General features: G+C 41.3%; 1 protein-coding gene across 1 annotated transcript in view; it reads right to left on the bottom strand.

Annotated features, from left to right (window-relative positions):
• CA8 (carbonic anhydrase 8) overlaps nucleotides 1-18,058 on the bottom strand; it is a 166,398-nt gene that overhangs the window by 108,310 nt on the left and 40,030 nt on the right. The window contains exon 2 of the mRNA XM_073583951.1: nucleotides 4,647-4,838. Coding sequence (XP_073440052.1) covers nucleotides 4,647-4,838 — 192 coding nt within the window. The remainder of the gene's footprint in view (nucleotides 1-4,646; nucleotides 4,839-18,058) is intronic.

The raw sequence follows: 18,058 nt of genomic DNA, 5'->3' as shown, positions 1-18,058 counted from the left end.
TCCCCCTTTCCATTGTTAGTTTTTCTTTCCTCCCAACAGTTTTTTACTTTTTTTTTCCTTTCCTGCTGTTCCTCACCCTATATCCATATCCTTTAAAAATGTTTAAAACACCAATAAAACTTATTGGAAATAAATATACAGAGTGGGCCATTTATATGGATACAACTAAACAAAATGGGAATGGTTGGTGATATCAACTTCCTGTTTGTGGCACATTAGTATATGGGAGGGGGAAAACTTTTCAAGATGGGTGGTGACCATGGCGGACATTTTGAAGTTGGCCATTTTGGATCCAACTTTATTTTTTCCAATGGGAAAAGGGTCATGTGACACATCAAACTAATTTCACAATTCTCTTTGTTTACAGCCTTTGACATGTTGCAGAGGTTAACACAAGAGGAGTGGATAGAAATTGTGTTGATGTCTGGTGAACGTAGTACCCGAGTCATTGCAGCAAATTTCAATGCAAGACACCCTACGCAAGAAAACTGTCACCATTCCCATTTTATTTAGGTGTATCTGTAAATATGGCCCACCCTGTACTGTACAGAGATTATGTGTGACAAAACAGTAGTGAAGAATAATAGCAATCTGTGATGAACCTGCTCCTCCCCATCCCGCCTGACGTCACTATTACGTCAGAAGGATCATGTAGTGGGGTGTCCCCACTTGCACCAACTACATTCCCTGGGAACACATAATTTAAGCTTGATACAGTTTTACACAGACACCTCCTGTCCACATGGGCCCAGGTAGGCATGAGAAGTGATCGGATGTGGCCCACGCAGTTACTGACGTGGCATCACACTCACCCAGTACCCTGACAGGCTGACATGCCCCACTCACTAGCACCAGTGGCAAAGAACCTGGTCAGCCCGGTATGACTGCCTCCAGTTCCTCGTTAGATACAAGCCCAGTCCATTAACAGGATTATATCAGAATACGGATGTGTGGATTGAGACAATAGTATATATTTAATCACCTTAAGGGCACACTAAACAATACACTATATACATAATGGTTAGACATATACAATTGTTGGCAGTGGATTATTCAGGATACTCTCCAAGAGTGTGACAGCAGAGCTTCTTTATTCAGGAACAAACAAGAACAATATATGATAAGCTGAATAGATCAGTAATAAATCATTTGTGTGCCTCTATCTATGTAGCATCTACAGGAGGAAGCTTCTCTCATTCACAGACACAGGATATACAGGAAATACTGTCACATGCTCTCCCTGTTTGAGCCTCTGGAAGTTTTTTTTTTACTATATAAACAGCATACAAATCAAGCAACTAAACACTCAGACAGGAATGGAGTTGTTGCACCAAACATATTCCATCAACAATGGTCAGATATGCAAATATGGGTGAAGTACAAAAGATAAACTTATGGACCATGTCAATTACCGGTTTAATGTTCGATGATGTGTGCACTTGGCCCAACTAGTTCCTAGTTCTTTTATAGCACATTACTTGACGTAGCTCCCACTTTCTTAGTGAAAAGAAAGCATATATCAGAGAGAGATCACATCTTGGAGGCCAAACAAGGCATGGCTACTTGGCTCCTACTAGCCATTCTATGTATCTCCCCATCCTGAGGTGCTGAACGAATTGAGTCCCTGGAAAGCGTTTGGTCCTTTCCAGAGATCTCAAAAATGTAACCAGTGTGTGGCTAGCATATACAATAAGTTCATATTGTCCATATGGAATTATACATGGTCTCCACAGGTGGTCTTCCGATAGGAGCTTGGAGACTGTTAGCTGGAGGGGGTATGAATTTTTTCTCTGGAGCTGAAAAGTCCTGGTCCGCCTGCTGTGCCAGGCACCCTGTTACAGCTACACATGTTTCAGGAGGATAGTAATCTGCCATTAAATCCCCCATCCTTCACACCATCCATTTAGCCATAGCCACAGGCTCATACTGGCCCACAGGGAAACAGGTGATCTGCCTAGTAAGGTCCTGTGCAGAAGTTTGCCCCATTACAAGCATTAGCAGTAGTTAGCACAATGCATATAATTCATAATTTACAGACAAAGACATAATCTTATTATTCTGATGACGTCACTGCTAGTCACTGACACTGAGCTCGCAGCAGATCAGTCACCAATGATTCTCAGCCTGGACGGTCGCATCTTGGCACCGTCCATGTTGAAAACTATTTATCCCCCAGACATGGATTGCAGCGTCGGACAGAACAACCGACAGGTGAGGGATATTGTTGTTTTTTTATTTTAGTTTTATCACACGATAATGAGGACTTTGATGGAATTAGGTATTAGGTGAGTATAGCTGTTTGTTCTTTTTAAATAAAATGGAAAACTGTGTTTAGTCTTATTTCTAATAAAGCACTTTGTGTCTTTATTTACCATATAACTATAGGATTTGTAGTTGATAGGTGTCTTACAGATGCCTCTCCATTAGTAATCCATGGGCTTGATGTCATCTGACAAAATAAAGGTGACATCAACCCCAAAAATATGAACCCCACTTGCCACCGCTATAGGGCAGGTGAGGAGAGTGAGGTAAAGTGCCAGAATTGGTGCATCTAAAAGATGTGCCTTTCCTGGGCAACTGAAGGCTGCTATTTTTAGTCTGGGGGGCCAATATCCATGGCCCCTTATCACCCTGAGAATACCAGCCCCCAGCTGTCTGCTTTAGCAAGCCTGATGTCAAAAATTGGGGGGGATCTCATGCCAATTTTTTAAATTATTAATTTAAATAAAAAATATGGCGTGGGGACCCCTCTATTCTTTATAACCAGCCTTGATGAAGCTGACAGCTGAGGGTTGCAGCCCCAGCTGTGAGTTTTGCCTAGCTGGTTATCAAAAATACAGGAGATTCCAAGCAGGGTTTTTTAATTATTTACTTACAGTGCAGGAGCAGATGATGGATACTCCCATCCACCACTCCTGCTCTTACTGTTATTGGCGGCAGCAGGTATAAGCTGATGGGAGCTGTAGTCTCATCAGCTGTTACCAGTGACCGGAGGTAAATTTTATACCTCAATCACAGCTGAGTGCTCATGCTGTCTTTTGACAGCGTGGGAACCACTTCTCTCTGACTGGTGGGGATTGTGCTTTGTATTTTCGGCTACATTTGGTGATTAAATAGGTGATTAAATCAGCGATTATTGCAAATAGTGAGCTGAACTGAATATTGAAATATTCGCTCATCTCTTGTCAAGTTGCCCTTTCCTCAGTTCGAAATGTAATTAAGAAATGGCAGATGACAGGAACAGTGGAGGTCAAAATAAGGTCTGGAAGACCAAGCAAAATTTCAGTGAGAGCTACTCGTAGGATTTCAAGGGGGACAAATCAGAAACCCCACTTGACTGCAAATGACCTTCAGAAACATTGAGCAGACTCTGGAGTTGTGGTACATTGTTCTATTGTTCAGACATCTGCACAAATATGGCCTTCATTAAAGAGTCATCACAAAAATACACGCCTTTTCCCTCACCATAAAATTTCACGTCGGAAGTATGCAAAAGAACATCTAAACAAGCCTGGTGTATTTTGGAATCAAGTCCTGTGGACCTATGAGGTTAAAATAAAGCTCTTTGCCCACAATGATCAAAGGTATGTTTGGAGAATAAAGAGCACAGAATTTCCGGAAAAAACCATCTTACCAACCATTAAGCATGGGGGGTGGATCACTCATGCTTTGGGGTTTTAACATTTCACAGGTAGAGGAAACAATGGATTCAATTTCAACAAATTCTTGATGCAAACATAACACCATCTGTAAAAAAGCTGAGGATGAAAAGAGAATGACTTATATTTGAAGATCAATTTATTAGAGATAAGTGAACTTGAACTTAAAAGTTAGTGTCCGTTGCTAAATGCTGAACACAGACTTGTCCCAGAAGTCTGTTGCAATTTTTGGATTCCCAGAGGAAATTCGCTGCAGAGTGAGAAAGAGAGATTTTTTTTTCAGCTCAAAAGCTTGGGTCCCCATTGTTTTCAATGGGGTTAAGGTTCTGGTTCAAGTTCAGGTACAGTTCTGGCACCCAAACCGAACTTTGGAATAAAGTTAGGTCGAGTGCCTGAACCTGAACTTACACTCGTCTGCTCATCCCTACTATTAATTAAAAAGTACTTTGTTCATGGGGCAACCCTTTTAAACTAAAAATCTAACAAAGTCTGAGGGTTGATTAATCTAAAAATGCACCAACTTTATCAAAGACTTTGATAAATTTGTAGAATTGTAGGACTGTCTCGTCTAAGCTTACACTGTCTAAAAGTTGGACACTTTTAATAAATTTCCCCCATTATGTGAAATACACTTGCTGCATGCAATAGTATATTTCAAATCTATTTGCTTTCTTTTCATATGTTTAGATAAATGTCACGTTAATTTAACTTTAAAATCATAATTTACACATAAATATTATCATTTAGTTGGAACAGGAATTAAAATACGCCAAAGGCTTATGTGGATTTTAATTTTAGTTTATTGGGTCTTTAAGCAACTTAGGTCTAAAGAAAACATGTCCATTCTGTCACATATTAACAAATAAAGGAAAACATTTGTATGCAATAGCAAATCATTTTCTTATAACAACTTGTCATACTCTAGTCCACCCTCCCCCCAGCTAGGTTGTACATATGAGATGACTTTAAAATGTTTTTGAAACATACCTGATTTTGACTTTAGGAGGATCTGCACTACATGACCGTCATTAATAACATCACAATCTCGACAAACAACATAGTTTGGAGACAGTTTCACTTCTAGCAATGAAGGGTCATATAGAGCTTCTCTTGAATTGATGTTGATTGGAGATTGGTATTGTCCATTCGCCTCTGGGTAATGCAAACCCCACTCAACACCTAGAAAAAATATGTACAATTAGTTGAATTGCATTAATAAGTTTCCATGTTATTTTATTGAAGTAGTTGATGGGATATCCACAGTTTATCTTTCACACTTTAGCTATTTTAGAAAAGCATCATCTTGGTTAGTAGATTGAGCGAAAAGACTTGCAGGACCATGGTTAGGCAGCCACGTCAGTACTCTGTGGGCACTGGACAAGAACCCATCAAACCTCTACCTACCTGGTCACATCCCTGGTGCCTTTTCTGATTAGCAGGACTGGCATGAAGTAAGGAGTGCATCTCTTCGCAGCAATGTCACACTCCACTGGGCCTAATAATAAGAAGTACCGGGGATGCCGGCAAGTAGGAAATGCACAGTGCTCTGGTCCAGCAGACATGGACTGAAGATATCACCGCAGTATTAGGGTCCTGCAAGTCTTTTTTCTCAAATCTATTGGTCAGTATTATCTAAATACTGCAAAAACACTTGGCACTCATTTTGGTCTATTCAACAGGAACATTTATTAATTGTGGCAAATCCAAATTGTTGATTTGCCACAATTAATAAATATTCCTGTTGAATACACTAAAACAAGTGCCAAGTGTTTTTGCAGTATAACTGACGGATTGGGTATCCTACTGTTCACCACTCTTTCTGGAAGTGCCTTGTCTTGTTCACACTATTTAATGTCATGTGCAAAATAATTATGTGCCTTAATTTATCTCTCAATGTGTCAAAGGGGCCAACAAGATGTAGTTGGTGTCTGTTTAGCAACAGTTTGATCACAAAAATATAAACTCAGCCCCATGACTGATAAGAAAAACTACACTGTATGAAGTAAATTTCAGGTAGGATACTGGTGGCAAATTGCATTTCCAATTTATTCCCAAGGTTGGTGATTCACTTTTGGCAAAAGTATTAAAAACAATATGTAAATCAATTATCTATTTATGTTCAATGAAACACCAAATTACTAAAACGAAATAGCTTCATCCTGAGCAAATCTGAGAACAAAGTTCAGATTCTATACAGAATCAGCTCAAGCCTTTCACAGTTGGTGCCCCACAGATGAAGGAAAACTCATAGTGGAGTCAAAATGTGAGAACTTCACTGAAAATCAATCTGAAAAATACAAAGCAAAGCTACGTAATATGTGACATTTGCTAAAAGTCCAAATATGTCTTAATAGAATTAATTTACATATTTAGGCCTTGTCCCTCTCCCAACTTGCCCCTCCTCTTTTCTCTTCTGTCTTTCTTCTTATAGCCACAGTTTGCTATGCTTCTTCATGCACGCTGCATTAATTTCTCTTTACATGTTGCATCCAGACACTCTCACCTCCCTCCTTTCAACATTAGTGATTTGTGCCCATCAGAATCCATTCATCAGTTCGCGTCTGGATAAAATTCGGGTGCCTGCCAATGCATCTATTTGTGGGTCCATTTTGGTCCTTCTCCTACCATTTCTGTTTGCACATTTATTGTTTTTATTGTGTTGCTCATATAGTTAAAAAGGACATTTCACGACTTTATTTGTAATTATAAAGCTCCTCATAAAGTTCCTGAAGAGCTAATTAAAACAGTTTTTTTAATTTTTATTGTTTTTTAATACTTTGTTGAGGAGATATAGGCTTCTGAATTTTATTGCCCTCTATATAAAAATGCTCCTTTCTACCAATAGAACAGGAAAGATATATATATTTGTACAGTGTTAGCCAGTAGATAGAAGAATATTTTGAATTGAGAGTCCTCAGTGGTATCAAAGGTATCAACCACTGAGGACTCTCAATTCTAAATATTCTTCTACCAATAGAACAGTAACATAGATTCATCTTTTGGAGTGTTTAGTTCTTCAATGCATTGTGCTACCCAACCATAAGAAGGAAGTGTCTTAAAGGGGAAAAAAGCCCACCGAGCATGTCAAAACATGCTTTTTCTGTGTGATCTGGTGAAACTGATGTGAGAAAAATGCAGTGGGCACAACTATTAATATATTAGTAGTGCCAGTCAAGCGTATAGAAACAATCAATGGAAAAAAAAAAAAAGTATATGCAAAAAAAGGTTTGCACATAAAAAAAAAAGTTTATTATGAAAAAAATACCAAACATAACACAGTGGTTAAAAACAATTACAAACATTAAGGCTATGGGCACACGTCTGGAATTCCCGCGTTTTTTATGCGCTTTTGCCGCATTTTTTTACGCAAAAACGCGGCATAAATGCTGCAAAATTGCATAAAATAAGCAGCCCATTGTATTCAATGGCATTCCGCACATGCTGTGCTAATGCTGCGTATTTTTCCATGGCAAAATTGCATCGCAGAAAAATACGCAGCATGCTCATTCTTTGTGCGGAATAGTGGGGATTCCGCACACATAGAAATGCATTGTTCCGCTTACTTTCCGCATGTGACTGTGCCCAACATGCACAAAGTAAGCGGAAAATGTGCGGATGGTTCACAGGGTCTGGAGGAGAGGAGACTCTCCTCCAGGCTTTGGGTACCATATCCCTGTAAAAAATAGAATTAAGATAAAAAATCTTGTTATTCTCACCTTCCGTCGTCCCTCGCAGCGTCCCCAGGCCTCAGCGATGCTTCCGCCATCTCCCGTTCCCAGCGATGCCTTGCGACAATGACCTTTGATGATGTAGCGGTCTTGCGTGATGCTACGTCATCAACGGTCATTGTTGCAAGGCATCGCTGGGAATGGGACTTGCCGGGAGCATCACGAGGATCAGGGCGCTGCGTGGGACGCCGGAAGGTGAGAAAAACACGATTTTTTATTTTTTTTATTATTTTTAAATTTATATCTTTTTACTACTGATGCTGTATAGGCGGCCTCAATAGTAAAAAGTTGGTCACACTCGTCAAACACTATGTTTGACAAGTGTGACCAACCTGTCAGTTTTCCAAGCAATGCTACAGATCGTTTGGAAAACGCTTATTTTTCTGCAAGCTAATTACACTTGCAAAATGCTAGTTAAGACGTGGGAAATATGCAGGAATTACGCATGCAGAATTATAGCATATTTCCCGCAGCAGGGAGTTGCGGAATTCCCACGGAAATTTCCGCAGGAATTCCGGAAGTGTGCACATAGCATTAGGGCGTATGTAATAGAAAATATTAAAAATCCTTGTCCTCCCTCCCTTTTTTCCTTTCACCTATCATGTGTCTTGAGGAGACAATGGTGGATGCCTTTATGTAAAACTAGCTTACGAGCCCGGCGCTGCCTGGGCATAGTAACTAACTATGGTTAGTCATAGCAAATTATAATTATCCTCCATCCCATAGTCCCGTGCCCATATACCCATCATACATATCCACGATCCCATAGGCCCGTGCCCATATACCCATCATACATATCCTCCATCCCATAGTCAAGTGCCCATATACCCATCACACATCCTCCATCCCATAGTCCCATGCCCATATACCCATCACACATCCTCCATCCCATAGTCCCATGCCCATATACCCATCATACATATTCGCCATCCCATAGTCGAGTGCCTATATACCCATCACACATCCTTCATCTCATAGTCCCATGCCCATATACCCATCATACATATCCTCCATCCCATAGTCCCATGCCCATATACCCATCATACATATCCGCCATCCCACAGTCCCGTGCCCATATACCCGTCATACACATCCTCCATCCCATAGTCCAGTGCCCATATACCCATCACACATCCTCCATCCCATAGTCCCGTGTCCATATACCCGTCATACATATCCTCCATCCCATAGTCCAGTGCCCATATACCCATCACATATCCTCCATCCCATAGTCAACCAATATGACATCATAATGAACGGTGGGGCTTGCAACCCATGATGACATCAGCATCGCCATGGCAACCATTATGACATCATAATGAGGGGCGGGGCTTGATATACACACACTTTTTCCCCATTATGTAGATAGGGGCAAAATTGTTTGGTGAATTGGAACGAGCAGGGTTAAAATTTTGCCTCACAACATAGCCTAGGATACTCTCTGGGTCCAGACATGTGACTGTGCCAAATTTTGTGGCTGCAGCTGCGACGGTGCGGATGCCAATCCCGGACATACACTCATACACACATACATACATACAGTACATACATACATACACACACTTGAGCTTTATATATTAGATGGTAGTGACAGCTATGTGAAGCAGATTAATTAAAATGCAAGGATTCCTCATTATGTCCAGGTGACTAAGGAAAAGGTAATTAGGATCTATGTGGATCAAAGACGATCTTGCACCCTTTTCAAATAGCTATGGTCACTGCACTTACAATAAATCAGCAGACAGTATAGCTCCGGGAGAAAATATGGAATATTGGATTTTCTAAACATCCAATATTAAAGAGATGTACATTGTTGGAACCAGGATAACTAGGCCAAAATTACACACATTTTCTCATGATTATAACCCCCACCATAAACCCCCAAATCCATAGGGGCCTTATAACCACTAGCGGATAAGCCATGTACGGTTTCTAAGCGTAGCCAAAATCCTGATACAAAAGATGACATCAGTCTCGATCTTCTGTGATTGCTCTATGAGGCGTTATTACATAAATTGGGAATTACTAAAAATTATGAAGCGCTGAGTCCAGCCCACAACCGGGCCCTTGTGAGGTTATCATAGAGGGGTATGCGGGTGGGACTTAGGGTCTGCTTAAAGATGGATCCCAATTATCAGAGTTCGTACAGAGCGTTATATGTCATGTATGTAGGGTCCCTGTTTATCGACAGACCAATTGAAGAACTCTCCTTCAGCTAAACTGAATCATCTCTGAGATCGGTGTATTAAGTTCTCCTGTTAATCCTGTTTATTTTATGTAACTGTTTATGCTGTATTGTTTTGTCCCCCTTGTAAAATCCTTTGTATATTTTCCACAAACACTGCCTCCCTTTGGATTAAATGTAAAATGTAATAGTTCTGTTCCTTCTGTTCTGTAAACTACGCCTCAAAGAGATAACTACCGTTTAACATTGTCTAATCGACCAAAACAGATTAGTGGTGGCAGCGAGTAGTTTGGGGTTATCTGAAAGTTAGCTGTGACCCTACCAGGGTGCGTACACATATTCCCCGTGTTGGAAACCAGAGGTGTATATGCCATGCGTACACAGTTAATTTTGTGATAGCAGGCCTTGTGGTGCGAACAGGCTGCGGCCTTCTCCATTGATCATCGACCAACTGTGTAATTGTCCGGATGATAGGAGGCAGCAGAGAGCTGTTCGCTCCAAAGATCACAGTGGGTGGTACTCGGGACCTTCCCGGCCTGTGGTATCAAAATAATGAGTTCAGATATGTAAAGTTGCAACACACAAGAATAAATCCAATAACCCTAATAGTAAATAATAACTTAAAACAAATACAAACATTTAACCCCTTAACGACTACACCGATACGTCTTTTAACGGCGGTAATTAAGGGTACTTAAACCACAGTGCCATGAATTCACGGCGCTGTGGAGTAAGTAAATAGCGCCTCCCAGTGTCGGATTTTCTCTGGGGTCTCGGCTGCATGAACATGAACATGAATCGGGTCGGTTTTTACCAACCTCGCTTTTGCGATCGCCGTTATTAACCCTATAACGGCGATCACGAAAAAAGCCGTGATTTTGCATTTAATTTCTCTTTCCGCTGATGTGATCGCACATCAGAGGAGAGAGAAAGAGGGTCCCCGATCCCCCCGGTACCTCTCCGTGGTCCAGGGTCCCCTCTCGGTGGTCCTGCGTCCTGCCGATGTCCTCCGGTGGGCGCCGCCATCTTGGATCCGGGGAAAGTGGCGGGCGCATGCGCAGTGCGCCCGCCGGGATTCTGCAGGCTCTGGCTGTCAGATTCCATTCATTCATTTTGATCACTAAGATAATCTATCATAGTGATCAAAATAAAAAAATAGTGAATAACCCCCCCGTTTATCACCCCCTTAGTTAGGCAAACATAATGAAATAAAGAAAATATTTTTTTTTCATTTTTCCATTAGTGTTAGGGCTAGGGTTAGGGCGAGGGTTAGGGCTAGGGTTAGGGTTAGGACTAGGGTTAGAATTAGGGTTAGAATTAGGGTTAGTGCGAATTAGGATTAGGATAAGAATTAGGATTAGGGATTAGGGTTGGGATTAGGGTTAAGGTTGGGATTAGGGTTAGGGGTGTGTTGGGGATAGGGTTGGAGCAATAATTGAGGGGTTTCCACTATTTACCAACTTTGGGGGTCTAAAAATTGGGGGCTAAAAAATCACTTTTGTGGAAATAAAAAAGACTTTTTATTTTCACATACTCAGGACAAATTGCACAATAACTTTTGTGGTCCAATTTCTCCTGTTGCCCTTAGGAAAATAAAAAATAGAGGGCTAAAAATCCATTTTTGAGGAAAAAAAAAGATTTTTTATTTTCACGGGTCTGCGTTATAAACTTCTGTGAAGCACTTGGGGGTTCAAAGTGCTCACCACACATCTAGATAAGCTCCTTGGGGGGTCTAGTTTCCAAAATGGGGTCACTTGTGGGGGATTTTCACTGTTTAGGTACATCAGGGGCTCTGCAAACGCAACATGATGCCCGCAGACCATTCCATCAAAGTCTGCATTCCAAAATGGCACTCCTTCCCTTCCGAGCTCTCCCATGCACCCAAACAGTGGTTCCCCCCACATATGGGGTATCAGCGTACTCAGAACAAATTTCACAACAACTTTTGTGGTCCAATTTCTCCTGTTACCCTTAGGAAAATAAAAAATAGCGGGATAAAAAAATCATTTTTGAGGAAAAAAGATGATTTTTTATTTTCACGGCTTTACGTTTATAAACTTCTGTGAGGCACTTGGGGGTTCAAAGTGCTCACCACATATCTAGATAAGCTCCTTTGGGGAACTAGTTTCCAAAATGGGATCACTTGTGGGGATTTTATACTGTTTAGTCACATCAGGGGCTCTGCAAACGCAACATGACGCCCGCAAACCATTCCATCAAAGTCTGCATTCCAAAATGGCACTCCTTCCCTTCCAAGCTCTCCCATGCACCCAATCAGTGGTTCCCCCCACATATGGGGTATCAGCGTACTCAGGACAAATTGCACAAAAACTTTTGTGGTCCAATTTCTCCTGTTAGCCGTATGAAAATAAAAAATAGCGGGCTAAAAATTATTTTTAAGTAAAAAAAAATTATTTTTAATTTTCATGGCTCTACATTATAAACTTCTGTGAAGCACTTGAAGGTTCAAAATGCTCACCACACATCTAGATAAGTTCTTTAAGGGGTCTAGTTTCCAAAATGGGGTCACTTGTTGGGGGTTTCCACTGTTTAAGAACATCAGGGGCTCTCCAAACGCAACATGGCATCCGATCTCAATTCCAGCCAATTCTGCGTTGAAAAAGTCAAACGGGCTCCTTCCCTTGCGAGCTCTGCCGTGCACTCAAAAAGTGGTTTACCCCTACATATGGGGTATCTGCGTATTCAGGAGAAATTGCACAATAAATTTTGTGGTTCATTTTCTCTTTTAACACTTGTGGAAATAAAAAAAATGGTTCTGAAGTAAATTTTTTGCAAAAAAAGTTAAATGTTAATTTTTTCCTTCCACATTGCTTTAGTTCCTGTGAAGCACATAAAGGGTAAATAAACTTCTTGAATATGGTTTTGAGCACCTTGAGGGGTCTATTTTTTAGAACGGTGTCACTTTTGGGTATTTTCTGTCATGTACACCCCTCAAAATGACATTAAATATGATGTGGTCCCTAAAAAAATGGTTTTGTAAATTTTGTTGTAAAAATGGGAAATCGCTGGTCAAATTTAACCCTTATAACTTCCTAACAAAAAAAAAATTTTGCATCCAAAATTGTACTGATGTAAAGTAGACATGTGGGAAAGGTTATTTATTAAGAAATTTGTGTGACAGATCTTTCTGATTTAAGGGCATAAAAATTTAAAGTTTTAAAATTGCAAAATTTTCAAAATTTTCGCCATGTTTCCTTTTTTTCATAAATAAAGACAACACTTATCGAAGACATTTTACCACTAACATGAAGTAAAATATGTTATGAAAAAACAGTCTCAGAATCAGAGGGATCCATTAAAGCATTCCAGAGTTATAACCTCATAAAGTGACAGTAGTCAGAATTGTAAAAATTGGCCTGGTCATTAAGCTGCAAACTGGCTCTGTCACTAAGGGGTTAAATGAATGGGCTTCTACTGTGTGTAATGCTTACTCACCTCAATGGGATGATAAAAAATAAGAAAAATAACAAAAAAGAACTCTGAAAATTTATAGAAGTAAGGGTGTGTGCACACTAGGGTGACCGCAAAAAATCGATGTCGGAATTTTGTCCGTCTGGACCCCACAAAACGATTCCCCTTTCCAGATATTGAGATAGCCAAAATTTGAGCTCGATCAAACGACGTTAACCTCTGCCGCTCGTCGCTCAAAGTTTGAAAAAATCCAAATTGAGGTATTTTAAGATTTAGGTATTTTGCATAGTCTGTTAGACTATAAAGAATGTGACAACAACATTGCAGAAATAGCCCTGACCAAATTTTCGAACCATTTGTGGTATTTGAATGCAGAGTTGGTGGGATTATCGTTTTTTGATCCCACCATTACAGACAATGAAAAGTTGTTAATGGCTAATAAATTGCTCAGTAGCACAGATGAACCATCAGAGCACGCTAGGGTTGTAAATCCAAAAGTTAGGAAAGAAAAATTAAAAGAGGTAGGAAGTAACCGACTTTAACGACCTTCTGACAAAAGATGAAGAACAAAAGCAATATGTCCTGCAAGTTGTAAGCAAATGCCGAGCATTATATTCTGACGTTTCAAAAACTACTTTAACAAAAGCTCTAGAATAGATTAGATAACTATGTAAAATTATCAACTCATGTAGGTTAGCGTGCTCTGATGGTTCATCTGTGCTACTGAGCAATTTATTAGCCATTTACTGCGGTTTACAGTACAATTTGTTAGGGCTGGCGGAACGCACCAAATATTAAAAGATGGTAATAAGGTGCGTTCTTAGCCCGGGGTCCACCGTGCAGGGGTGGTAAACTGCTGCTCAGTAATGGCGGACGCTATATGGCGGTATAATAGAAAAACACATGCGGGTTAGCGTCACCCAGTGTGTACAGGGGCGGACTCTGTTGCTTCACAGAGTCGCACTACCGCAGAACATAAATGCCGGAGCCTGTTTATAGCTCACAGAGCTCGGCAAGGGAGCGCACAGAATGCAGTCACAGAACTCTGCCCCAAGGACATGGGGTGGGAGTTCCTCTAGACCTTCTGGGCGTGTGGCGTCGCACCTGCGGACACCACTATAGACGCTGACTATGGTGGAGTGGTGGAGTGTCGAGCACGTGCACCGTGGTGTACAGAGCCAGCGGTGGACACTGATGCTAGTCTCAGACTCTGCCTCTACCTACACCTAAGCCTGGGAGCTTAACAGGCTAGGCTGCACAACACATGCGTACCAAGGGTAGGGGTTTCTTAATGAGTCATTCACCAGGGACATTCATACCTGCATACAAAACTCACTCCTCATAGTCTGGTAACGCAGTCAACACTAGCGCATGGCTGAGCGGCCATGCGAACCTTTTATAGCAGCGTCCTTCCGGGACCTTCCTGACCTTTCTGATGGTCCAATCCGAGCTGTAAGAAGGACCTGAGCATGTGACCTTCGATCTCCAATGAGAGATCATCCCACCAGCATGCTCAGTGGACCGAAAGGAGGACTTAGTCCCTGGAGTAGCTCACTGCTGACCAGCATGCGTTGCTATAGCTGGACCAGAGGTGGCAGCAGCAACCAAACCCACAGTGCTGGTCTGAGCAGAGCGCCGGGATTGACGAGTCTGCTGAGCAGCCTCCTCTGCGGCCGGAGAGGAATGGGAGACTGCTGAATGCAAGGCTCGGGACTCCTGCTGTGCAGCAACAGGAACCTGACGCCTAACACAATTATACATAGTGAGATGATTTTCTTTCTGATGGAGTAATTCCAGAACAACATGACAACTTTTTCTAACCACGACTCATCCGCCAAGATTACAACAGATACACATTTGATTTCTCACATTTCCAGCATCATCCCCATCTATTCTAAATTTGCACAAATGCCTCATCCTACAGGTACTGTAATACTGAGCTGCTGCTGTCATATGTGTCCCTACTACTGCACCTGCTGCTTGGCACAATAACAGCACTCCTCTTGGTACCCCACATAGTAATGTCTACCACTGTGGCCTCTAAATAATAACAATGCCCTCTTTGTACCGTCTAGATGCTAAAATTGTCCCCTAGAAAATATTAATGCCATGTGCAAATGCGCTAGAATACAGTGTCCACATTTTGCCTTTTTGACAGCTACAATACTCTGAGTGCCCCTATAACAATAATGCTTCTTAATTGACGACCTAACATTTAACAGTGTCTACTGAGTCTCCCAATGTACAGATCCTCTATACACAGTATGGTGGGCCCAAAGCTCCTCTATACGAAATATGATGCCCCCACAGCTCCCCTATACACAGTATGGTGGGCCCACAGATCCACTTTAAACAGTATGATACCCCTAGAGCTCAACTATACATAGTATGATGTCCTCACTGCTCCCGAAAAGCACAGTATAATGACTCCCAGAGAAGCCCCCACAATAGAACCCACACTGTGTAATGGCCCCCAGATTGTATAATGGCTTTTGCGGTAGTGCTCTAAACTGTATAATGGCTCTCACATTATCTCCCAAACTGTATAATAGCCCATGCATTAACCACTAAACTGTATAATTGCTCCTGCATTAGCCTCAAAACTGTATAATGGGTCCCACAGTAAGCCCCAAACTTTATAATAGCCCTTTATTAGCTCTCGCATTAGTCCTCAAACTGTATAATGGGCAACACATTTTATAAAGTCCCCCACTGTATTGCCAATAATGTATGAGGGCCTTCCTCAATGTTTCAGGGTCCCCTATTGATTATGATGCCCCCCACAAATTTTAATTAAAATAAAAGTGGCCTGATGACGTCACCGCACCTGGACTTTGGTGTAAGGGATGTCTAAGGCCATGATATATGTGCCTTTTATTTATGTTATGAATATTTAATGTTGATTAATGTCCACCGTATAATTCACTGTATGCGTTGCTATTATTGTATTTATGTAGTGCAAGTGTAGTTCCCTAGATGGGGATATAATTATGCTCATAATGTAAATAGTTAATGTAGGAGGGGCTATCTGTGGTTAAGCCAGGGAGCATCTGGCATTTTAGTCAGGGGCTTAGTAGCCCTGACAGGGCAGGTAACCCTGTAACATTTCAGAACACAAGCCCAAGCGTTCAGGGCCTGAGGGCCACAGATGACAGCAGTGCAGAACATTGCAGTGCCGAGCACTACACTGCAAATGGTAGTGAAACAGTTGGCAGCAGTACGGTAGCACAGATCGCTCATTATGAGGCAGCTTGCTATGTGGGCAGATGCCCTTTTGTCTGCGGCAAAACAGACAGGGGAATGCTGAAAGATGGTCAAGCTGGACAGGGAAGATGCTGTGATGCTGACCGGGACAGGACAACCCGGGAATGTTCTGGAAGGTGACAGTCAGAAACTAGGCAAAGTGAAGAAGGAAAATTCTGTGTTACCTGATGTCAATGCTGTAACTGAAGAGAATGGACTGAGAATACAAAAGAGTAAAGTTTCTTGTTTAAAGTTGGAATTGGACTGTGTCTTCATTTTTGCCAAAACAGTTGGAAAAAATGCTCCCTGAAGGTGAGAAGAATGGAGCAAAAGGTATGCTGCTGACAGAGAACTGTCATGTCTATGTGAGAGACATTTACCTCAGCCACCACTACCGCCCTGGCCGACCCTTACACTGGCATTTTGCATATGCATCGGCTCCTCAACCGGTCTGGAGATAGCAGGCTTAAAGCAACCTCTGGGCTACAGAACAGAGTGGGGAGACCATGTTTCCCTACTCTATGGCAGGGCTTAACTGTATCGGCACACTACACACACTGATTCAGTTAAGGGTAGTCCTATGAGCGTGGGGCCAAAGGTGAATGCAACCTCTGCCCACATGGTATCTAAACTACAGACTGAAATCATATTATTAAACTGTCTTTGTATTAATGTCCCAAAATACATAAAATGTGAAAAGCAGAAAGTTGTAACAATGAAAATGCTTCCACAAGGTCTTTCTATATACAGTATAACAGATCACAGAGAAAAAATGCACAACTCTGCCCTTTACTTATCTGGTTAAACTGGATGGATAGCACAGTAAGTCACCAAGTCTCTGCAGGTCAGTCACCATTATAAGGAATTTACATTGACACATTACTATGTTGTGCAGAGTCATATTCATCAGCAGACAATGTTTAAGCTTCTATGTTTGCTTTATTTTTGGCAAAACTTCATTACATCGCACTACAAAGCTGTGAAGCTGCTGTCTGCAAGAGTAATCTCATGAGTAGAGCAGGTTCAATGGTTCAGGGTCAAGTGTTCTAACACTGGTTTAGATGTTCATGTCTATATTTACTTGTAGTGGTGGATTGGGCTGTTGAAGGGTTATGGTTACAGTGCTTGTCCAGTCTCCACTATTTTCACAAACTGAATCAGAGGCCTGGAATCATCAAGACTGGTGTTTTTCACACTGGTCTTGATAAGAGGGTCAAGATGCAGTGCAAGGTGCATATTCAGTAAGAGTAACTCCAGTCAGTGACTGGAGTAAGATTTGTGGTGTAAGGAATGCCACCACTTGTCATAAATTTGACCAGTGGGGATCGCGTACATGGAACACGGTGGCAAAATGCAAAAAAACATCATTTTTACACAGCTTCGCATTGCGCAAACACTTTGCACCTTTTCAAACCAGTTTTGTGACTCAAAATCATTGATGAATCAGTGAGTAATCAGTACATTATCAATGTCAGATTTATAGCATATCTATTATTTATGTGAAGAATAATAAAAAGCCAAATTTGTAAAAGTAAAAAAATTAGGTAACTCTATAGCAACTAAATTCAAATTTACATAAGTTAGAAATATGTATCACATTTTTATCATGGGCTGGCAATTAGCAGCCCAAGGTCAATTAAGGGCCGCAGTTACTCACCCTGCAGCACCCTTTTTCTGTAAAGCTTTGAGTGTGCTCTGCCTTCCTGTCACATATACAGCCTTGCACAGCCTTGCATAGTAGTGTATGACGTTGTGACACAGAGAAACATTGAATGGCAATGTATGAACCCAGGGAAATTGAGTAAGTGAAT

The sequence above is a fragment of the Dendrobates tinctorius genome, unplaced genomic scaffold (assembly GCF_039654945.1).
Source record: "Dendrobates tinctorius isolate UK_male_01 unplaced genomic scaffold, ASM3965494v1 ptg000082l, whole genome shotgun sequence".
Lineage (NCBI taxonomy): Eukaryota > Metazoa > Chordata > Amphibia > Anura > Dendrobatidae > Dendrobates > Dendrobates tinctorius.
The sequence above is the reverse complement of the archived record's forward strand: the minus strand, read 5'-3'. Positions and strand labels throughout refer to the sequence as shown.